Source organism: Salmo salar, chromosome ssa02 (genome assembly GCF_905237065.1).
Source record: "Salmo salar chromosome ssa02, Ssal_v3.1, whole genome shotgun sequence".
NCBI classification, from domain to species: domain Eukaryota; kingdom Metazoa; phylum Chordata; class Actinopteri; order Salmoniformes; family Salmonidae; genus Salmo; species Salmo salar.
The window spans coordinates 79,134,592-79,159,829 of NC_059443.1; the positions used below are offsets into that span (position 1 = coordinate 79,134,592).

At 45.7% G+C, this 25,238-nt stretch overlaps 1 protein-coding gene across 1 annotated transcript in view; it reads right to left on the reverse strand.

Moving 5' to 3' along the window:
* The window catches only part of gtf3c1 (general transcription factor IIIC subunit 1), a 70,325-nt gene extending 49,823 nt beyond the window's left edge, over nucleotides 1-20,502 (reverse strand). The window contains 19 exon segments of the mRNA XM_045713288.1: nucleotides 1,371-1,468; nucleotides 1,691-1,836; nucleotides 2,987-3,032; nucleotides 3,035-3,404; nucleotides 3,510-3,582; nucleotides 3,677-3,822; nucleotides 3,929-4,032; nucleotides 4,448-4,601; nucleotides 5,092-5,183; nucleotides 5,293-5,456; nucleotides 7,554-7,953; nucleotides 8,182-8,297; nucleotides 8,437-8,616; nucleotides 10,172-10,295; nucleotides 14,302-14,398; nucleotides 15,158-15,301; nucleotides 15,521-15,697; nucleotides 19,180-19,383; nucleotides 20,035-20,502. Coding sequence (XP_045569244.1) covers nucleotides 1,371-1,468; nucleotides 1,691-1,836; nucleotides 2,987-3,032; nucleotides 3,035-3,404; nucleotides 3,510-3,582; nucleotides 3,677-3,822; nucleotides 3,929-4,032; nucleotides 4,448-4,601; nucleotides 5,092-5,183; nucleotides 5,293-5,456; nucleotides 7,554-7,953; nucleotides 8,182-8,297; nucleotides 8,437-8,616; nucleotides 10,172-10,295; nucleotides 14,302-14,398; nucleotides 15,158-15,301; nucleotides 15,521-15,697; nucleotides 19,180-19,383; nucleotides 20,035-20,255 — 3,056 coding nt within the window. The 5' untranslated portion in view covers nucleotides 20,256-20,502.
* Between the last annotated feature and the right edge of the window lie 4,736 nt (nucleotides 20,503-25,238).

A 25,238-nucleotide genomic window follows, 5' to 3' on the forward strand; every position in this document is an offset into this window, starting at 1 on the left:
CAGGAAGTACCCTGTCTGACCATTTCTTGGCCTTCTTTGCCATCTCTATCCAAAACAGGGGGATCTCTGCTGTAACGTGACATTTTCTAACGCTCCCATAGGCTCTCAGAAGGCGCCAGAACGTTGAATGATGACTCTGCTGTCCATGGCTGAAAAACAGTAGCGCATTTGGTAAGTGGTCGATCTGAGAACAATGAGACGGGGGCGCGCGTGCACGAGACGACTCCATGTTTACATTTTCAGTCTTTGAACAAAAACAACGACTCCCGGGTCGGAATATTATAGCTTTTTTACGAGAAAAATCGCATAAAAATTGATTTTAAACAGCGTTTGACATGCTTCGAAGTTCGGTAATGGAATATTTAGAAAAAAAATTGTCACGATACGCGCCGGGCAAGTCACCCTTCGGATAGTGTCTTGAACGCACAACAAAACGCCGCTATTTGGATATAACTATGGATTATTTGGAACCAAAACAACATTGGGTGATGAAGTAGAAGTCCTGGGAGTGCATTCTGACGAAGAACAGCAAAGGTAATCCAATTTTTCTTATAGTAAATCTGAGTTTGCTGAGTACCAAACTTGGTGGGTGTCAAAATAGCTAGCCATGATGGCCGGGCTATCTACTCAGAATATTGCAAAATGTGCTTTCACCGAAAAGCTATTTTAAAATCGGACACCGCGATTGCATAAAGGAGTTCTGTATCTATAATTCTTTAAATAATTGTTATATTTTTTGTGAACGTTTATCGTGAGTAATTTAGTAAATTCACTGGAAGTGTTCGGTGGGAATGCTAGTTCTGAACGTCACATGCTAATGTAAAAAGCTGGTTTTTGATATAAATATGAACTTGATTGAACAAAACATGAATGTATTGTATAACATAATGTCCTAAGATTGTCATCTGATGAAGATCATCAAAGGTTAGTGCTGCATTTAGCTGTGGTTTGGGTTTATGTGACATAATATGCTAGCTTGAAAAATGGGTGTCTGATTATTTCTGGCTGGGTACTCTGCTGACATAATCTAATGTTTTGCTTTCTTTGTAAAGCCTTTTTCAAATCGGACAGTGTGGTTAGATTAACGAGAGTCTTGTCTTTAAAATGGTGTAAAATAGTCATATGTTTGAGAAATTGAAGTAATAGCATTTCTAAGGTATTTGAATAACGCGCCACGGGATTCCACTGGCTGTTGAGTAGGTGGGACGATTTTGTCCCACATACCCTAGAGAGGTTAACTAGTGTGTGTGTGTGTGTCACCCCGTTTGTGGGTATTTAACTATGTGTGTGTGTGTCACCGTTTGTGGGTATTTAACTAGTGTGTGTGTGTGTGTCACCGTTTGTGGGTGTTTAACTAGTGTGTGTGTCACCGTTTGTGCAGTAGTTGGGTCTTCATCCTAGAAGGCAGGAACCTGATGAGGTAGTGCTGCTTCACTGGGTCATTCAGATACTCCTCCAAACCATCCACCTAACACACACACAGAGAGAGAGAGAGAGAGAGAGAGAGACAGAGAGAGAGAGAGAAAAAGCACACAGAGAGAGAAACAGAGAGAAAAACACAGTGAGAGAAACACACAGACAGAAACACAGATTACCTAAGAGGTCTCTCACTACTGTTTGAAAAATATGTGTGTGTACTGTGCAGCAGGAGTGTGTGTGTGTGTACTGTGCAGCCGGAGTGTGTGTGTACCTTGAAGGATATCTGTATAATCTGAATGTAGATGGAGAGAGGCAGACAGAGCACAACATCAGAGGTCAGGGCCCAGCCTGGACCAAAATCTCTGTGGACCGGAGCAGGGGGGATATACCTCCTCCAAGACAACTCATCTACATAGACTGGAGAGAGGAGGGAGAGGAGGGAGAGGGAGGAGGAAGAGCGAGCGAGAAAGGGGGGAGAGCGAGGGAAGGGGGAGCGAGAGAGGAGAGCGAGGAGAGCGAGAGAAGGGGGGGAGCGAGGGAAGGGGGAGCGAGAGAGGAGGGAGGAGCGAGAGCGAGAGAGGGGGGAGGAGGGAGAGCGAGAGAGGGGGGGAGCGAGCGAGGAGGAAGAGTGAGCAAGGGGGGGAGCGAGAGCGAAAGTAAGCACATATTAGAAGACAAAGTGCCATTTCATCCAAACCCCAACAGAACACTACACAGAGAAGCTTCAACTTTGGATTTGAGATCAAATGTTTTATATGAGGCGACGATGGGCAATGATTATATCAAGCTTGTGACTCTACACACTTGTTGTATTTGCAGTTTGTTTTGATTGTGTTTTGGATGAATGTATTTTGTCATTTTGGAGTCACTTTTACTGTAAATAAGAATATAACATGTTTCTGAACACTTCTACCATGATGACAGATAATCCTGAATGGATGGTGAATAATGACGAGCTGGAATGTTAGAGGCACAAAGCTCATGTCCCCAAAACATGCTAACCTCTTACTAGCACCAATAACAGGGAGGTTAGCATTAATGCACATATTCTAGTACCAATAACAGGGGAGGTTAGCATTCATTCACATATTCTAGTACCAATAACTCTTACTAGCACCAATAACAGGGGAGGTTAGCATTCATTCACATATTCTAGTACCAATAACTCTTACTAGCACCAATAACAGGGGAGGTTAGCATTAATGCTAACCTCTTACTAGCACCAATAACAGGGAGGTTAACCTCCCCTGTTATTGGTGCTAGTAAGAGTTATTGGTGCTAGAATATGTGAATGATTGCTAACCTCCCCTGAATTAATTAGCATTAATTCACATATTCTAGTACCAATAACAGGGGAGAATTAGCATTAATTCACATATTCTAGTACCAATAACAGGGGAGAATTAGCATTAATTCACATATTCTAGTACCAATAACAGGGGAGGATTAGCATTTATTCAAATATTATAGTACCAATAACAGGGGAGAATTAGCATTAATTCACATATTCTAGCACCAATAACAGGGGAGGATTAGCATTTGTTCACATATCGCTCAGGAAATGTACCTTTCATGTCAGGGTCGTGTCCGACATCTGTCAGATTGATCACCTCCTGCCCTTCCTCCGCCAACGATGACATCCCTTCTCAGGGGTCAGGCCTGGCTGGCCCTCTGTGGAGGCGGAGTCACTTACTGCAGCGTTGTCAGTGGGTGGGCTCTGGGTGTCGGGGCGGTCTGAGTTTTGGGGATTGGGGGAGTCTGTGTTTCGGGGGGTTGAGGTGGGGAGGTCTGTGTGTTCAGAGCCAGAAGGATGGGTGTTGTCAGGGTGTGTAGTTTGGGGTTGTGAGGGGTTACTGGGGGTGGTGGGGTAGGTAGTCTGGACACCAGGGTTATCAGTGGAGAGGACGATAGAGCTGGAGGTGTTGTGGGGGTCAGGGGGGGTGTTGGTAGAGGTGTGTCTCAGGGGGTGTCCGTAGACCAGATACCTAGGAAGACATTCCATTCAATTTAATTCAAAATACTTTATCGGACAAAGGGAAAAGTAGCTTGACTGTTGGACTAGTTAGTTTCAGGGTAATACTGGTGCGCACCACAAGAAGGTGTGTGTCAGTCTCAGACGTGGCATCTTAGGCTGGTACCCCAAAGACCTGCTGAGACCTGGGACTGGGGGGGGAGACAGAGAGAGGATTCTCAGATACTCAACAGTCATATTCCAGGTAGCAGGGTTACAACCATCTCACGTCACACAGAAGTGTACCTATAGAAGGTTTGAAGTTCTTCAGTTGTTTGTCTTTGTCTCCCATCTTGTCCTCTGTTCTCATATCCTGGGGTTCAGCAGGGACCTCATTTCCCACACTGCTCCTCTCTCTCTCCTTAGCCTTCTCCTCCTGCATTTCATTAATACTGGGAGAGAGAGCGAGACATGTGAGAGAGAGAGAGAGAGAGGGAGACCAGTTCTAGAGGAGCCTTTACACACTCTTAAATCTGTCAGTGCGTCTGTCCGTCTCACCGTGCAGCAGGGTAGGAGCTGGAGATGCGGAAGCGGACTTGTTCTATAGCTGACTTCACTACAGCATCACTAGGAGAGACAGAGGGATGGACTATAAACTCTACCTGGAGGAGAGGAGAGGAGAGGAGAGGAGAGGAGAGGAGAGGAGAGGAGAGGAGAGGAGAGGACAAAGTGATAAAGTGTTAGAGAAACAAGTTGAATATATCATCTCTATAGGTGTGTAGTCATGGTAACAAGCTGTAAATGCACCGTGTGTGTGTGTGTGTGTGTGTGTGTGTGTGTGTGTGTGTGTGTGTGTGTGTGAATTATGTCTGTTTATGTGGGTCCGGTGTGTGCCCAGTGTGTGTGCGTGTCCAGTGTGTGTGCGTGTCCAGTGTGTGTGCGTGTCCAGTGTGTGTGCGTGTCCAGTGTGTGTGCGTGTCCAGTGTGTGTGCGTGTCCAGTGTGTGTGCGTGTCCAGTGTGTGTGCGTGTCCAGTGTGTGTGCGTGTCCAGTGTGTGTGCGTGTCCAGTGTGTGTACCTTCTTGCTGACTCCGTCCTGTATAACAGTGGTTCTGAACAGTTTGAGCATCCCCTCTTTAGACAGAGATCTGATGAGACGCAGGATAGACTTCTTACAACACTTAGTGTTCACACCATCTAGCTTCTCCTCATCCTGGACCAACCTCTGGATTCTGGAGGGGGAGAGAGGGACAGAGAGAGAGGAGGGGGAGAGAGGGACAGAGAGAGAGGAGGGGGAGAGAGGGACAGAGAGAGGAGAGAGGGAGAGAGAGAGGAGAGAGGGAGAGAGAGAGGAGAGAGGAGAGAGGGGGAGAGAGAGAGGAGGGGGAGAGAGAGAGGAGGGGGAGAGAGGGAGGAGGGGGAGAGAGGGAGAGAGAGATGAGGGGGGAGAGAGAGAGAGGGAGAGAGAGATGAGGGGGGAGAGAGGGAGAGAGAGATGAGGGGGGAGAGAGGGAGAGAGAGATGAGGGGGGAGAGAGGGAGAGAGAGATGAGGGGGGAGAGAGGGAGAGAGAGATGAGGGGGGAGAGAGGGAGAGAGAGATGAGGGGGGAGAGAGGGGGACAGAGAGACAGGAGGGGGGGATGAGAAGGACGATATAATCAGATTGAGAATTTTAAAAATAAATCTACAAATCCCAGTGAGACAGGAAGTGGTGTGACTGACGTGAAGAGGCCCTCTATGATCTTGAGGCTCTGGACAGCTTCCACAATCACGTTCTTCCTCTTCAGCAGGCGGTACGTCTGGCGGGTGTGCTCCTGACCAAACAGAGACCGGGTGGGGGGAGAGAGGGATTTAGACAGAGAATTCATGCACTACCTTTAAAGACATCTTCCATCATAATGTTTGAGAGAGAGACAGCCTCACCTTCTGACTGGGGATCTCCTCGATGACCGTGACACTGTCCTCCGTTTGACTGTTGCCTGCGAACATACTCTCCGTCTGGTCCAATGAAACGTCAGGACATAATTTTGATGACTCCTCACCTGGGCTGAGCCAAGACTCCAGCTCTGGCTCCTGATTGGCTCCACCTTTGGTAGGGCGTGGTCTTACCTGGGAGGCAAGTGAACCAAGGTAAAGCAGGGGCATATTCAGGAACATGAAACATCACAGATAGAAATACATCTGATACAATTCCTCTACCTGACAGCCAATCATCTGTTCTACAACCAACATTTCTATCTCAACGTTCTGGACAGGTACAGAGCATTCGGAAAGTATTCAGACCCCTTCACTTTTTCCACATTTTGTTATGTTACTTATTCTAAAATAGACACATTCTGAAAAGCTCCAAGCATTGATTATGGAAGAATGGGCTGCCATCAGTCAGGATGTGGCCCAGAAGTTAATTGACAGCATGCCAGGGCGGATTGCAGAGGTCTTGAAAAAGAAGGGTCAACACTGCAAATATTGACCCTTTGCATCAACTTCATGTAATTGTCAATAAAAGTCTTTGACACTTATGAAGTGCTTGTAATTATACTTCAGTATTACATAGTAACATCTGACAAAAATATCTAAAGACACGGAAGCAGCAAACTTTGTGGAAATTAATATTTGTGACATACTCAAAACTTTTGGCCACGACTGTACAGTCGTAATCATTGCTTGGAGTTTGTCAGAATTTGTGGGTTTTTGTTTGTCCACCTGCCTCTTGAGGATTGACCACAAGTTCTCAATGGGATTAAGGTCTGGGGAGTTTCCTGGCCATGGACCCAAAATTTCAGTGTTTTGTCCCCCGAGCCACTTAGTTATCATTTTTGCCTTACGGCAAGGCGCTCCATCATGCTGGAAAAGGCATTGTTCGTCACCAAACTGTTCCTGGATGGTTGGGAGAAGTTGCTCTCGGAGGATGTGTTGGTACCATTCTTTATTCATGGCGGTGTTCTTAGGCAAAATTGTGAGTGAGCCCACTCCCTTGTCTGAGAAGCAACCCCACACATGAATGGTCTCAGGATGCTTTACTGTTGGCATGACACAGGACTGATGGTAGCGCTCACCTTGTCTTCTCCGGACAAGCTTTTTTCCGGATGCCCCAAACAATCGCAAAGGGGATTCGTCAGAGAAAATGACTTTACCCCAGTCCTCAGCAGTCCAATCCCTGTACCTTTTGCAGAATATCAGTCTGTCCCTGATGTTTTTCATGGAGAGAAGTCGCTTCTTTGCTGCCCTTCTTGACACCAGGCCATCCTCCAAAAGTCTTCGCCTCACTGTGCGTGCAGATGCACTCACACCTGCCTGCTGCCATTCCTGAGCAAGCTCTGTACTGGTGGTGTCCCGATCCCGCAGCTGAATCAACTTTAGGAGACGGTCCTGGCGCTTGCTGGACTTTCTTGGGCGCTCTGAAGCCTTCTTCACAACAATTGAACCGCTCTCCTTGAAGTTCTTGATGATACGATAAATGGTTGATTTAGGTGCATTCTTACTGGCAGCAATATCCTTGCCTGTGAAGCCCTTTTTGTGCAAAGCAATGATGACGGCACGTGTTTCCTTGCAGGTAAGCATGGTTGACAGAGGAAGAACAAAGATTCCAAGCACCACCCTCCTTTTGAAGCTTCCAGTCTGTTATTCAAATTCAATCAGCATGACAGAGTGATCTCCAGCCTTGTCCACGTCAACACTCACACCTGTGTTAACGAGAGAATCACTGACATGATGTCAGCTGGTCCTTTTGTGACAGGGCTGAAATGCAGTGGAAATGTTTTTGGGGATTCAATTCATTTGCATGGCAAGAGGGACTTTGCAATTAATAGCAATTCATCTGATCACTCTTCATAACATTCTGGAGTATATGCAAATTGCCATCATACAAACTGAGGCAGCTGACTTTGTGAAAATTAATATTTGTGTCATTTTCAAAACTTTTGGCCACAACTGTAGATTGATGAGGGATTTTTTATTTATTTTTTAATACATTTTCGAATAAGGCTGTAAAATGTGGAAAAGGTGAAGGGTTCTGAATACTTTCCGATTGCACTGTAAATGGAGATGAAATCTTAAGTGAGCATTAGTTAGATTGAACCCCTACAGGATGCTAAGGGGTAGGGAATTGGGTGTTCGGGTGGGTGCAGAGTGAGTAGGTACTAGGAAGTAGAGTTCGGTCAGTATTTAAGGTGTTGGGTACTTACTGTTGATGGGTGTAGAGTGAGTAGTGACCAGGAAGTTGAGTTTGGACTGCTTCAGGAGAGACATCTTGCTCACTTTCTTTTCTTTTGCTTTTTTCTTCTTCGCTCCCTTCTTCCCTTTCTTCTTGATTTCCCAGTCTTGGTCTTCCTCATCCCTCTCTCCCTCAGTGTTTCCCAGAAGCGATGATGTTTTTGGGGTAGGCCGAGTCTTTGGGGTAGCTGGTGTTTTTGGGGTGGTCTGTGCTGGGGTTTTGGGGACCCCCTCTCCTTCCCCTCCAACAGTGCGAAGCCTGTCTGATCGTTCCTGTTCTTTAACTAGATGTTGAAGCAGATCAGACTCATCTACATGCAGATGGCTGAGGTACTTAGTGGTCCTCTGACGACCCTCGTCTTCCATGAAACCCTGAGGGACGGACGGACACATGGATAACACACACAATTGTCTATTTCATAAATCATTTAAAAGAAAAATATGGGGAAACAAATTTACAAGGCAAACAACACAGCTCAATAAGCTTTGACATAACAGAAACATGACAGATCAATGATGATCTATGACAAAACAATGGTGACATCACAGTAGATGACATATCTGTGAATATATTATTTCATGTGTATACACAGACTTTACCTTGATCATGTCTGTCCTCTCCAGCAGTCGGCAGATCATACGGGACTCCAGCTTGCCGATGCACATCCTCGCACGCAATGCACTCTGAGAGATGCCCTTGGTCCCGCAGGACACGACTAGATCAGCCAATCACAAAGCAGAGAGTAAGACATTCAACCAATGAGAAATGGAACCGTTACCTGCCTTAAAAAGGAAAATATATCTATTTCTACACCAATATTTTGGCCAATAAGAAAAGAGCAAACCAGAACGTACTGATCCCATAGGCCTGTGAGAGGAAGTCTCTCTCCATGATCCGCCCCTCTGTGGGGACGGTCTTCCTATTTGCTCCTCCCCCATCATCATCGTCGTTATCATCGTCATCCTCAGCCTCGACCACCTCCTTCCTCACGTAGGGTTTGATTAGCTTCAGACAGCGAGCCACCACTTTGGTACCTAGAGGAGAGGAAACAAGGGGGCCTGAGTGAGGACAAGGAGAGTAAGGATGGGGGACTTAGTGAGGAAGGAAACAGGGTACCAGACAGAACAAAGAGCATAGTGTATAGGAGAACCAGCCATCAGACTGGGTGGTTTTATCTGAGTTAGTGAGGAAGGAAACAGGGTACCAGACAGAACAAAGAGCATAGTGTATAGGAGAACCAGCCATCAGACTGGGTGGTTTTATCTGAGTTAGTGAGGAAGGAAACAGGGTACCAGACAGAACAAAGAGCATAGTGTATAGGAGAACCAGCCATCAGACTGGGTGGTTTTATCTGAGTTAGTGAGGAAGGAAACAGGGTACCAGACAGAACAAAGAGCATAGTGTATAGGAGAACCAGCCATCAGACTGGGTGGTTTTATCTGTCCTGTTTCACATGTACAAGTTAGTATTAATACGCATGTGGTAATTGAAAATGTGTTCATTTTTTTTTTACACATATCCCAACTCCCCGAGACACCCTTGCAGGGTCACGGCCAGGGTCACGGCCAGGGTCTCATGTGTAATGGCTAAAAAAAGTCTAGCGTGTATTGTGGAGGACAAACCTCTCCTGGTATCACAGGGGCCTACTGTAGGGTTGAGGTAGTGAGGTAGTGTGTAGGGTACATACCTCTCCTGGCATCACAGGGGCCTACTGTAGGGTTGAGGTAGTGAGGTAGTGTGTAGGGTACATACCTCTCCTGGTACCACAGGGGCCTACTGTAGGGTTGAGGTAGTGAGGTAGTGTGTAGGGTACATACCTCTCCTGGCATCACAGGGGCCTACTGTAGGGTTGAGGTAGTGAGGTAGTGTGTAGGGTACATACCTCTCCTGGTATCACAGGGGCCCACTGTAGGGTTGAGGTAGTGAGGTAGTGTGTAGGGTACATACCTCTCCTGGCATCACAGGTGCCTACTGTAGGGTTGAGGTAGTGAGGTAGTGTGTAGGGTACATACCTCTCCTGGTACCACAGGGGCCTACTGTAGGGTTGAGGTAGTGAGGTAGTGTGTAGGGTACATACCTCTCCTGGTACCACAGGGGCCTACTGTAGGGTTGAGGTAGTGAGGTAGTGTGTAGGGCACATACCTCTCATGGTATCACAGGTGCCTACTGTAGGGTTGAGGTAGTGAGGTAGTGTGTAGGGTACATACCTCTCCTGGTATCACAGGTGCCTACTGTAGGGTTGAGGTAGTGAGGTAGTGTGTAGGGTACATACCTCTCCTGGTACCACAGGGGCCTACTGTAGGGTTGAGGTAGTGAGGTAGTGTGTAGGGTACATACCTCTCCTGGTATCACAGGTGCCTACTGTAGGGTTGAGGTAGTGAGGTAGTGTGTAGGGTACATACCTCTCCTGGTATCACAGGTGCCTACTGTAGGGTTGAGGTAGTGAGGTAGTGTGTAGGGTACATACCTCTCCTGGTATCACAGGTGCCTACTGTAGGGTTGAGGTAGTGTGTAGGGTACATACCTCTCCTGGTATCACAGGTGCCCACTGTAGGGTTGAGGTAGTGAGGTAGTGTGTAGGGTACATACCTCTCCTGGTATCACAGGTGCCTACTGTAGGGTTGAGGTGTTCAACTGGTTTAATGACCACTTGGACCAGTTTGGCTGCTTGCATGTACTGATACATACGCTTGAAGGTCCTCTCACTGATACTCTGCAGAGAGAAAACACACTGCATGTCCTGATACACACACTAACCTCACACTGCATGTCCTGATACACACACTAACCTCACACTGCATGTCCTGATACACACACTAACCTCACACTGCATGTCCTGATACACACACTAACCTCACACTGCATGTCCTGATACACACACTAACCTCACACTGCATGTCCTGATACACACACACTAACCACACACTGCATGTCCTGATACACACACTAACCTCACACTGCATGTCCTGATACACACACTAACCTCACACTGCATGTCCTGATACACACACACTAACCACACACTGCATGTCCTGATACACACACACTAACCACACACTGCATGTCCTGATACACACACTAACCTCACACTGCATGTCCTGATACACACACACTAACCTCACACTGCATGTCCTGATACACACACACTAACCACACACTGCATGTCCTGATACACACACTAACCTCACACTGCATGTCCTGATACACACACTAACCTCACACTGCATGTCCTGATACACACACTAACCTCACACTGCATGTCCTGATACACACACTAACCTCACACTGCATGTCCTGATACACACACTAACCACACACTGCATGTCCTGATACACACACTAACCTCACACTGCATGTCCTGATACACACACTAACCTCACACTGCATGTCCTGATACACACACTAACCACACACTGCATGTTGATACACACACACTAACCACACACTGCATGTCCTGATACACACACTAACCACACACTGCTGATACACACCCACTCTCTAACCACACACTGCTGGTACACACCCACTCTCTAACCACACACTGCTGGTACACACCCACTCTCTAACCACACACTGCTGGTACACACCCACTCTCTAACCACACACTGCTGGTACACACCCACTCTCTAACCACACACTGCTGGTACACACTCTAACCACACACTGCTGGTACACACTCTCTAACCACACACTGCTGGTACACACTCTAACCACACACTGCTGGTACACACTCTAACCACACACTGCTGGTACACACTCTAACCACACACTGCTGGTACACACTCTAACCACACACTGCTGGTACACACTCTAACCACACACTGCTGATACACACCCACTCTCTAACCACACACTGCTGATACACCCACTCTCTAACCACACACTGCTGGTGCACACTCTAACCACACACTGCTGATACACACCCACTCTCTAACCACACACTGCTGATACACACCCACTCTCTAACCACACACTGCTGATACACCCACTCTCTAACCACACACTGCTGATACACCCACTCTCTAACCACACACTGCTGATACACCCACTCTCTAACCTCACACTGCTGATACACACTCTCTAACCTCACACTGCTGATACACACTCTCTAACCTCACACTGCTGATACACACTCTCTAACCACACACTGCTGGTACACACTCTCTAACCTCACACTGCTGGTACACACTCTCTAACCACACACTGCTGGTACACACTCTAACCACACACTGCTGGTACACACTCTAACCACACACTGCTGGTACACACTCTAACCACACACTGCTGATACACACCCACTCTCTAACCACACACTGCTGATACACCCACTCTCTAACCACACACTGCTGATACACCCACTCTCTAACCACACACTGCTGGTGCACACTCTAACCACACACTGCTGGTACACACTCTAACCACACACTGCTGATACACACCCACTCTCTAACCACACACTGCTGATACACACCCACTCTCTAACCACACACTGCTGATACACACCCACTCTCTAACCACACACTGCTGATACACACCCACTCTCTAACCACACACTGCTGATACACCCACTCTCTAACCACACACTGCTGATACACCCACTCTCTAACCACACACTGCTGATACACCCACTCTCTAACCTCACACTGCTGATACACACTCTCTAACCTCACACTGCTGATACACACACTCTAACCACACACTGCTGATACACACTCTCTAACCTCACACTGCTGATACACACTCTCTAACCTCACACTGCTGATACACACTCTCTAACCTCACACTGCTGATACACACTCTCTAACCACACACTGCTGGTACACACTCTCTAACCACACACTGCTGATACACACTCTCTAACCTCACACTGCTGATACACACTCTCTAACCACACACTGCTGATACACACACTCTAACCACACACTGCTGATACACACACTCTAACCACACACTGCTGATACACACACTCTAACCTCACACTGCTGATACACACTCTCTAACCACACACTGCTGATACACACACTCTAACCTCACACTGCTGATACACACTCTCTAACCACACACTGCTGATACACACACTCTAACCACACACTGCTGATACACACTCTCTAACCTCACACTGCTGATACACACTCTCTAACCTCACACTGCTGATACACACTCTCTAACCACACACTGCTGATACACACACTCTAACCTCACACTGCTGATACACACTCTCTAACCTCACACTGCTGATACACACTCTCTAACCACACACTGCTGATACACACACTCTAACCACACACTGCTGATACACACTCTCTAACCACACACTGCTGATACACACTCTCTAACCTCACACTGCTGATACACACTCTCTAACCTCACACTGCTGATACACACTCTCTAACCTCACACTGCTGATACACACTCTCTAACCTCACACTGCTGATACACACTCTCTAACCTCACACTGCTGATACACACACTCTAACCTCACACTGCTGATACACACTCTCTAACCACACACTGCTGATACACACACTCTAACCTCACACTGCTGATACACACTCTCTAACCACACACTGCTGATACACACACTCTAACCACACACTGCTGATACACACTCTCTAACCTCACACTGCTGATACACACTCTCTAACCACACACTGCTGATACACACTCTCTAACCTCACACTGCTGATACACACTCTCTAACCACACACTGCTGATACACACACTCTAACCACACACTGCTGATACACACACTCTAACCACACACTGCTGATACACACACTCTAACCTCACACTGCTGATACACACACTCTAACCACACACTGCTGATACACACACTCTAACCACACACTGCTGATACACACACTCTAACCTCACACTGCTGATACACACTCTAACCTCACACTGCTGATACACACTCTCTAACCACACACTGCTGATACACACACTCTAACCTCACACTGCTGATACACACTCTCTAACCTCACACTGCTGATACACACTCTCTAACCTCACACTGCTGATACACACTCTCTAACCTCACACTGCTGATACACACTCTCTAACCTCACACTGCTGATACACACTCTCTAACCTCACACTGCTGATACACACTCTCTAACCACACACTGCTGATACACACACTCTAACCTCACACTGCTGATACACACTCTCTAACCACACACTGCTGATACACACACTCTAACCACACACTGCTGATACACACTCTCTAACCTCACACTGCTGATACACACTCTCTAACCTCACACTGCTGATACACACTCTCTAACCTCACACTGCTGATACACACTCTCTAACCTCACACTGCTGATACACACTCTCTAACCACACACTGCTGATACACACACTCTAACCACACACTGCTGATACACACTCTCTAACCACACACTGCTGATACACACTCTCTAACCTCACACTGCTGATACACACTCTCTAACCTCACACTGCTGATACACACTCTCTAACCTCACACTGCTGATACACACTCTCTAACCTCACACTGCTGATACACACTCTCTAACCTCACACTGCTGATACACACTCTCTAACCACACACTGCTGATACACACCCACTCTCTAACCACACACTGCTGATACACACACTCTAACCACACACTGCTGATACACACTCTAACCACATACTGCTCAATGATGCACTGTTGACTGGAACACACACACACACACACACACGGAGGTCTCACCAGTTGGTCTCGTAGTGTGATCATGGAGGCTATGTGGTTGGGCGCCTCTGACAGGAGGTTAGAGGTCAACTCCATCAGGATATCATACTTACTACGCCTGGAGAGACAGAGAGAGACCCAACCAAATCATGAGAAAACAGAAAGATAATTACTTGACACATTGGAAAGAATTAACAAAAAAACAGAGCAAACTAGAATGCTATTTGGCCCTAAACAGAGAGTACACAGTGGCAGAATACCTGACCACTGTGACTGGCCCAAACTTAAGGAAAGCTTTGACTATGTACAGACTCAGTGAGCATAGCCTTGCTATTAAGAAAGGCCACCGTGGGCAGACCTGGCTCTCAAGAGAAGACAGGCTATGTGCACACTGCCCACAAAATGAGGTGGAAACTGAGCTGCACTTCATAACCTCCTTCCAAATGTATGCCCATATTAGAGACACATATTTCCCTCAGATTACACAGATCCACAAATAATTTGAAAACAAACCCAATTTTGATAAACTCCCATATCTACAGGGGGAAATACCACAGTGTGTCATCACAGCAGCAAGATTTGTGACCTGTTGCCACAAGAAAAGGGCAGCCAGTGAAGAACAAACACCATTGTAAATACAACCCATATTTATGCTTATTTATTTTCCCTTGTGTACTTTAACCATTTGCACATCGTTACAACACTGTATATATACATAATATGACATTTGTAATGTCTTTATTCTTTTGGAACTTCTGTGAGTGTAATGTTCACTGTTAATAAACAAAAGTGAAATAACCAATACAAATGATCAAGTTCACTTGCTTTGGAAATGTAAACATGTTTTCCATGAATCAGACAGACAGTGTGTACTGACCGGTCTACGTGGAAGCGTTTGAGCAGCAGCAGTATGGAGTGTTGCTGTGCTCCACTGGCCAGTCTGATGACGTGAGACTGCATGGTGATCAGATCATTCTGCGTCAGAGACTTCCTCAAGTAGTGCATCTTCCTCGGGTCCGTCCTGCACCAATCACAACACAGCTTATTACATAGTGTGACCAATCAGAGCAGACTATAGTGGTATTCTAGCAACTTTACAGAGATGAAAGTGTGACAGAGAGCATGCTGGTACATAAACACTAAAGAGGTAGAGGAGATCACTGTGGTTTTCCTGTCAAGCCAGCTACTTGAATGAGCATGGTCTCTCAGTAGCTAAAGAGGTAGATATGTGTTTTCCTACTTGAACGAGCAGGAGTGCAGGTCTCTCTGTAACTCTCCCTGCCAGCGGGCCCTCCCCAGCCTCTCCAGGATACAGTATGAGTGGTCAGTCAGCTTCATGTCTGGGTCTCCTCCATCACCTATCAACACCCTGAACCTTACCCTCTGGGAGGCCACCATTACCAGCTTCCTCCCCCACCTGGAGGACGAGAGGTTATCATGGGTTAAGGGTTGTTTTAGGACCATGCTTAGTATGTACCTGACTAGTTCATGACAAGTTGTGGATTGATTCTACCTCGGGGAGAGGTCATCAGTTGGGGCTATGACTTTCTGTAGTCGGCCAGCTAATGTAATGCTAACAGCCTGTCCCATATCACACCCTATCCCTCCCCCTTGGCCCTAAACCCTTGATGTAACATGCTGACCACACCGCTCGCGTCGCAAAATAAATGTAAACACACATGTTATTCAATTACTGCACCCACGCTGCTCGCGCACTAACGAGCGTCTGCGTTTCCAAGCGCTAAAATAGAAGTCAGTTCTATTTGTGACGCTGAACACGGTGCAAGTCCTGCCTCTCCCATCTCCTCATTGGTTTATAGAAGCAGATACCCACATGCCATCTCCTCATTGGTTACACCAACGTGCACCACCGTTTACATCACCCTCTTCAAAGGGGAGACACTCTAGACCCAGACTGCTACAGACCTATATCTATCCTACCCTGCCTTTCTAAGGTCTTCGAAAGCCAAGTTAATAAACAGATCACCGACCATTTGGAATCCCACCATACCTTCTCCGCTATGCAATCTGGTTTCAGAGCTGGTCATGGGTGCACCTCAGCCACGCTCAAGGTCCTAAACGACATCATAACCGCCATCGATAAGAGACATTACTGTGCAGCTGTATTCATCGACATGTCTAAGGCTTTCGACTCTGTCAATCACCACATTCTTATTGGCAGACTCGACAGCCTTGGTTTCTCAAATGATTGCCTCGCCTGGTTTACCAACTACTTATCTGATAGAGTTCAGTGTGTCAAATGGGAGAGCCTGCTGTCCAGACCTCTGGCAGTCTCTATGGGGGTACCACAGGGTTCAATTCTCGGGCCGACTCTTCTCTGTATACATCAATGATGTTGCTCTTGCTGCTGGTGATTCTCTGATCCACCTCTACGCAGACGACACCATTCTGTATACTTCTGGCCCCTCTTTGGAAACTGTGTTAATTAACAAACCTCCAGACGAGCTTCAATGCCATACAACTCTCCTTCCGTGGCCTCCGACTGCACTTAAACGCAAGTAAAACTAAATGCATGCTATTCAATCGATCACTGCTCGCACCTGCTCGCCCGTCCAGCATCACTACTCTGGACGGCTCTGACTTAGAATACGTGGACAACTACAAATACCTGGGTGTCTGGTTAGACTGTAAACTCTCCTTCCAGACTCACATTAAGCATCTCCAATCCAAAATTAAATCTAGAATCGGCTTCCTATATCGCAACAAAGCATCCTTCACTCATGCTGCCAAACATACCCTCATAAAACTGACCATCCTACCGATCCTCGATTTCGGTGATGTCATCTATAAAATAGCCTCCAACAATACTCAACAAACTGGATGCAGTCTATCACAGTGCCATCCGTTTTGTCACCAAAGCCCCATACACTACCCACCATTGCGACCTGTACGCTCTGGTTGGCTGGCCCTCGCTTCATACTCGTCGCTAAACCCAAAGGCTACAGGTTATCTACAAGTCTCTGCTAGGTAAAGCCCCGCCTTATCTCAGCTCACTGGTCACCATAGTAGCACGCAGGTATATATCACTGGTCACCCCCAAAGCCAATTCCTCCTTTGGTCGTCTTTCCTTCCAGTTCTCTGCTGCCAATGACTGGAACGAACTGCAAAAATCACTGAAGCTGGAGACTCATATCTCCCTCACTAGCTTTAAACACCAGCTGTCAGAGCAGCTCACAGATCACTGCACCTGTACATAGCCCATCTGTAAACAGCCCATCTATCTACCTACCTCATCCCCATACTGTATTTATTTATTTATTTAACTTGCTCCTTTGCACCCCAGTATCTCTACTCGCACATCCATCTTCTGCACATCTACCAATCCAGTGTTTAATTGCTATATTGTAATTACTTCACCTCCATGGCCTATTTATTGCCTTAACGTACCTCATTTGCACTCACTGTAGATAGACTTTTTGTTTTCTTTTGTTCTACTGTATTATTGACTGTATGTTTTGTTTATTCCATGTGTAACTCTGTTGTATGTGTCGAATTGCTACTCTTTATCTTGGCCAGGTCGCAGTTGCAAATGAGAACTTGTTCTCAACTAACCTACCTGGTTAAATAAAGGTGAAATAAAATACAAAATAAATCACCAATATGCACCAGTTTATATCAATGTGCACCAGTTTATTGCTTCCACATTACAGATCTACAAACATTGAAGTGGGCTTGGGCGATATACCGTTTATATACATACGGGGGCATTTCGAAACACCGACGGTATGATTTTCAATATCGCTCCGCCACTGCTTATAACGATAACGAAGTGTAACTATAAGTGTCAAACTATATCCAGCTCAGGGATCCAGCTATGCATTTGGTTTGCTAACTTGTTAAGATCAAACTTCTTGATTACAGCAGAGACATAACAGCCTGAGTAACAGCTTCTTTAGCTAACAAGCCACTCCTTGCCTCTCTCTGTCATTGCCAAACAGACTGGCCTTTCTACCATCTTCAAATATTAACATTCTATCATTAATGAGCACGAGGAGAACAGAGGACTTGATCGAGATTCGATAACCCCTCACAGCTATCTTCCAATCTCAAACATTATCCAAATATTGGCTTTTATTTTATTGAAATTTCAAACATTTTTAAGGATACAAACTCAAATGTGTTACAAAAATCTAAAATACAACAGCTTGCCAAGCTAACAGCTATCAAAATACAACAGCTTGCCAAGCTAACAGCTATCAAAATACAACAGCTTGCCAAGCTAACAGCTATCAAAATACAACAGCTTGCCAAGCTAACAGCTATCAAAATACAACAGCTTGCCCAGCTAACAGCTATCAAAATACAACAGCTTGCCCAGCTAACAGCTATCAAAATACAACAGCTTGCCCAGCTAACAGCTATCAAAATACAACAGCTTGCCTAGCTAACAGCTATCAAAATACAACAGCTTGCCAAGCTAACGGCTAAATGTTTGTTTTTGACTGTTATAATTAGAATTATATTCTTTAGGCTCTACATGTTGTCATGGAAAATATCAATGTAATTTCTAACAACCAATGAGCAACTCCGGTGTAAATGTAGCTGCATATTGAACATTGAGATGTTAGCTAAAAAGACCGGTACTCAGACTAGAGACATTTAATCACCTGCTGGATCAAGATCCCTGTTGCCTAAATTGTTTTGTGTGTCAAATAGCACCTTTGTGTGTACTTCCAATAATACCATATACTGTATGGTACAGAAACGGTATGAAGATCTGGATACCGCCACAAAATGTACACTGAAGGGTTACGGCCAAGGAGAGGTGGAGAAATTGGGACCAGCTGGATATGAATGTCTTAGAGATAGCTTGAATCTTCAGACAGTTTACCCCCCCCCAACACACACACACATTAATCTTCAGCCAGTTTCTCCCACCTTTTGAAGGCATCCTCTAACGTTAGACGTGGCGTCAGGCTGGTGGTGCGGATGATTGGGGTGACGTTTCTCCTCTCCTTGAAGAAGACGCACGAGCCCTGGATTCCCCTCTTATCCTCCAATAAGATCTGGACAGGGTAGGAGTCCACTCTGTCCCAACAAGATGCTTCCTGAATCCCTGTGTCTGGATCTATGTCTGCAAACCTGAAGAACAGACATATGGCATGGAGAGGGATAGTGGCATTGGCAGCTTGCACGCAGCTAACTGAACATTTGGCACTGAGCATGGCTAGATATTTAGCCATCAAGGTTAGTTAACTAGTTAGTGTCAGCTTTGGAGTCAGGGCTTCTGAATGGTTTTACTAGCTAGTTAGATAGTTTGTTTCAAATTCAGAGGCTATCAAACAATGACATAACGCTACAAATGTACGATATAGGGGAAATGTTTAGTAGGACTGTTAGGAACTGGGAAATCCATGTTCAAAACAAACTTTCGCAGTTGGAGCTAGTTTTTTCTCTCCAATTTCTCAGTGGTCTTGAACGCACTGAAGTAGCTAGACAAGTAACGGCTCGATCACGCCGACAGTGTCAATGCATTTTGGTACACCTGAAGTACTTTCATTCCAATGGAACGCTGCGTTTGCCTTGCAACATTGCGTTTCAGAGGCAGTTGCAGTGAATACCTTGGATTTATCTAAAGTATGCGTCATACTGTATGCGCAGACGGCTTGACAGAAATGGTAGCAGAAGGTGAATGTTGAACTTTTGTTGCACACATATCCAGACGATGCTCCGTCCCATTTTTCGTAATGACACTGTACGTGTGATCGACGCGTAAGAAAAACTCCAACCTACCTGTCGACGAGCACGACATCCGCTCTCTCTTGCGGCAGCTCGTAGAAGTCGACTTCGTGGTTCGAGACCAAGGATTTCCAAATGAACTCTTTAGTATACGAGTCTAGATTCCGTGGGAAAGCAGGGTTCCTCTTTTCCAACCGAATCCACAGAGAGAGGATAGTAACCCCGTCCAGTCCCTCCAACGCCACTTCGTCCATCACTATGTCTAGCGGATCCATGGCTAGCAAACTAACGTTAGCTCGCTAGCTCCGCTGCGAATTCGTGACTCAAAGTTTAAAAAATGACCAGCTACTACTGTACGGCTCGATATGCATTCAAAGCATCTGAATTGTATCCTGTTTAATTAAAACCGCCAAATTAAAACGTTAAATAAAGCACATTTCACGCAAAAATGTATGTTTTCTTTGGGAGCTGCCGTTTCAACTGTGTGTTCCTGTCGTTACGTTGCACATGTAAACTTTGACCTTGTGTTGTACGTCATTCGCGAACGGTCAGGTTACCCGAAGGACATCTCCCAATGTTCCACAAGATGGCGTACTACTCACATTTACCTGGAAAAATACAACGGAAACTGTAGTCATCACAACAGTTAAATGAGGGCAATAAACTGAAATCAACAAACGTTATTGCATCCAACTCCTGATATTAAAAGGGCTGAGCTAAAATATGTTGCGGAATAGCTTGGGACTGTCCTTAAAGGGTGCACTAAACCGATGGGAACAAATAGTCAGGAGGATTGTGTCTGTTTCCATGTTGTCCAGCTGTGTCTAACATTTAACGTAAACCCTGTTTCTTGTCTGCATCGAAGTAGCGGTCCTTGTACCTAGCATCGAGCATGGTGGCAACACAGTAAAGAGGCTCAGAGAGATCGCAACCGAATCGCTTGTGCACAGCCTCGAGTACTTTTCTAAGTTAACCCCATGGTCTGTGTCGGCAGTTTTGTTGAGCAGGCGCGTCAATACCATTAGAGGGTATCACGTCTGCTGCAGACGCAGTTGATGAGCTTATTTCTCGAGTCAGTTGTTCGAATGGAGCTAGGAGTGTGTTCATGTTTCAAACATGTTCTCAAATGCCATTGAAATGGCAGCAGCGGTATGAGAACCAGCACATTCTTGAGCAATACGGCTTTCCTCAGTACAAAATCCTCGTCGACACACTGTGCTGTCAAACTCAGCATGCTCATGGGGCTGACATCGCTGGTCCAAATGTCATGAAGCTAATAGCAGTGACGCCCGTAGCAAGTAGCTCATGGATGTGCGTTTCAACAATACTGTGTAACTCCGGTAGGGCAACATCTGAAAAATAGTGCCTAATTGGTAGTGTGTCCTGGGGCTCGAGGTGCTCCACCAGTCGGCGAAAGCGAACATCATCCACAACAGAGAACGGTTGATTGTTAAGGACAATGAATTCCATTATCTTGGTGTTAATGTCCTTCGCCTTTGAATTGTCTCGCTGAAGTGTTTTTACTCTTTCAAATGACTGCTGGACTTGTTGACTGCTCTATCCACACAGCAGACATTGTGGGCTAGGTTAGGAATGCTGTGTTGCACATGTAGCGCGACATTTTACGTGGCGTCATTATGTCATGTACCTACGTTATATAGGTATGGCACGTCAGCTAAGACATCGGTTTTGCACATCGCCGTTAAACTAGACATCGGGCTGATGCCGATGCTGGTATTTTTAGCTAATACCGTCCGATTCCGATATGCTTACCGATATATCGTGCTTCCCTAATTGGTACCTTTAGCAGACTCCATGTATAGATTGGTACCTTTAGCAGACTCCATGTATAGATTGGTACCTTTAGCAGACTCCATGTATAGATTGGTACCTTTAGCAGACTCCATGTATAGATTGGTACCTTTAGCAGACTCCATGTATAGATTGGTACCTTTAGCAGACTCCATGTATAGATTGGTACCTTTAGCAGACTCCATGTATAGATTGGTACCTTTAGCAGACTCCATGTATAGATTGGTACCTTTAGCAGACTCCATGTATAGATTGGTACCTTTAGCAGACTCCATGTATAGATTGGTACCTTTAGCAGACTCCATGTATAGATTGGTACCTTTAGCAGACTCCATGTATAGATTGGTACCTTTAGCAGACTCCATGTATAGATTGGTACCTTTAGCAGACTCCATGTATAGATTGGTAGAAGTGCCTGCCCAGAAGCAGTCATCAATGTTTAGGTTTTGTAAAGCGTCAATACATCCTTTTCACATAAATCCTGACAGCATAGCAATGGCATAGCGACGGCAACAGAACGATGCGCTACTACTCCATCAACAAGGACAGGGGTCATATTTTATTCAATGTATTTATTAACGAAGTACCTTTTTAAAAAGAAATGTACACGTGAATCCAGCGCTCTGCAATCTCTGTGTAGTCTGTAGTTTATAAACCTCAGAGATTGGCTGGCTGTCAGCGGGTTGAGGACTGAAAACATAGGAAATATGGCAATGTACATATTTACATAGTGAAGAGCAGGCTTGTCTAGACCGACACAGCGTAATGTTGGTTGAAAATAATAAACTAAATAACAATGATTTAAAAACAGCACCTAGAGGCTAATGCATGTAATGACAGGTTTTATGACAATCAGTGATTGAAGTTAGGATGGGAATAAAAAGGCACAGTTTTCACCCCACCACCACTGACATCTGGGCCTGTATTCAGAAATCTTCTCAGAGTAGGTTGGCTGGATCTAGGATCAGGTTGTCCCCCCTGTCCAGTTGGAACTTGCAACGCCAGGGGGGACGGGGAACCAGTATCAATGAAAATGTATTCCACTCACTACTGTAAGTCGCTCTGGATAAGAACGTCTGCTAAATTACAAATGTAATGTTATTCATTGTGATCTTAAAATAAACAAATAAAATTATAGATCAGTCCCACATACTCTGTAGTGACCCTGTAAGAACTTAGTTAAATTAAATGGAAATTACCTTAATTATAATTACTACCATTCTAAAAAAGGACCCTTACAGCTTTTCCCATTAATTTATGAGAATTCCAGGGAGACGTCTCAAATGGCACCCTATTCCCTATATAGTGCACTACTTTTTACCAGGTCCCTATGGCCAATGGCACCCTATTCTCTATGTAGTGCACTACTTTTAAGGCCAGTAGAGTACAATATAGAAAATAGGGTGCAATCCAGGACATCCCCCCCAATACTTCCAATAACACAGCATTAAATACCATTCAAAAGGGGCAATGTAGTTTACAACTACAAATAAAACTAAAATCAGGTATAATCCAATGTATAATCGTAAAATACATTTTATATAAAATGAGAACATGCTTGCCGATTATTGGACAGATATTGTCGCATGAAACAACATTCTCTCATCTAAAACGTTATAATTCAGAGGGGGAGATAGTGGGACCACCATCTTGGATTTATAGTGGGACCACCATCTTGGATTTATAGTGGGACCACCATCTTGGATTTATAGTGGGTCACCATCTTGGATTTATAGTGGGTCACCATCTTGGATTTATAGTGGGTCACCATCTTGGATTTTTTGGGATGAAATAGTCCTATTGTGTATTTACCCTCTTCGACCAGATCTGAGTGCAAGTCAACTTCAGGCACTGTTTCTCCAGAAGTTGATTTAAAACCCTATACATTTAACTCCACATTATAGACTGGACTATTGGGGAAAATAGGGATAACCAAGTGAATTTCTGCCATACAGACAGATGCACAATAAAACAATACATTTCACAACGGGACTAACTGTACAGACAGACGCATTTGACAGATGTACAGACAGTGCCCAGAGACAGACAGACATCGCAACACAGACAGGTTATGGATTTTCTTTGGCTGTTTACATAGATCCACGCACTGTAGATCAGTTCATTGTAGAAATACAACATAGTACATAGAATACACACAGTACAGGAACCTTGGAGTAAAAAACAGATCCTAAGACAGTTTCCTCTGCAGAGAGTGACACCTTATTCCCTATGTAGTGCACTACTTCTGACCACAGCCCTATGAAACCTGGTGAAAAGTAGTGCACTATATAGGGAATAGGGTGTCACTTGAGACACAACACAGGGTTAGGGCTAAGCTGATTCTAGATCTGTGCTCTGCTATTCGGCAGCTTTGATCTGAAACAGATACAGGCCCTGGGTGTCTGAGGGGAGAAGTTGGGGAGAGTTGCAGTACATTAATGATCGACAGACAGTTTTCAAATTCCAAACCAATCCCTAGTCCCCACTCCAAAACTAGGGTGTAGGGGGGTTCAACCTAGGGTGTATGGGGTTAGGGGTTTCAACCTAGAGTGTAGGGGGTTAGGGTTTCAACCTAGAGTGTAGGGGGTTAGGGTTTCAACCTAGAGTGTAGGGGGTTAGGGTTTCAACCTAGAGTGTAGGGGGTTAGGGTTTCAACCTAGAGTGTAGGGGGTTAGGGTTTCAACCTAGAGTGTAGGCGGTTAGGGTTTCAACCTAGAGTGTAGGGGGTTAGGGTTTCAACCTAGAGTGTAGGGGGTTAGGGTTTCAACCTAGAGTGTAGGGGGTTAGGGTTTCAACCTAGAGTGTAGGGGGTTAGGGTTTCAACCTAGAGTGTAGGGGGTTAGGGTTTCAACCTAGAGTGTAGGGGGTTAGGGTTTCAACCTAGAGTGTAGGGGGTTAGGGGTTCAACCTAGAGTGTAGGGGGTTAGGGGTTCAACCTAGAGTGTAGGGGGTTAGGGGTTCAACCTAGAGTGTAGGGGGTTAGGGGTTCAACCTAGAGTGTAGGGGGTTAGGGGTTCAACCTAGAGTGTAGGGGGTTAGGGTTCAACCTAGAGTGTAGGGGGTTAGGGTTCAACCTAGAGTGTAGGGGGTTAGGGTTTCAACCTAGAGTGTAGGGGGTTAGGGTTTCAACCTAGAGTGTAGGGGGTTAGGGTTTCAACCTAGAGTGTAGGGGGTTAGGGTTTCAACCTAGAGTGTAGGGGGTTAGGGTTTCAACCTAGGGTGTAGGGGGTTAGGGGTTTCAACCTAGGGTGTAGGGGGTTAGGGTTTCAACCTAGGGTGTAGGGGGTTAGGGTTTCAACCTAGGGTGTAGGGGGTTAGAGTTTCAACCTAGAGTGTAAGGGGTTAGGGTTCAAACTAGGGTGTAGGGTTCAACTTAGGGTGTAGAGGTTAGGGGTTCAACCTAAGGTGTAGGGATTAGGGTTCAACCTAGGGTGTAGGGGTTAGGG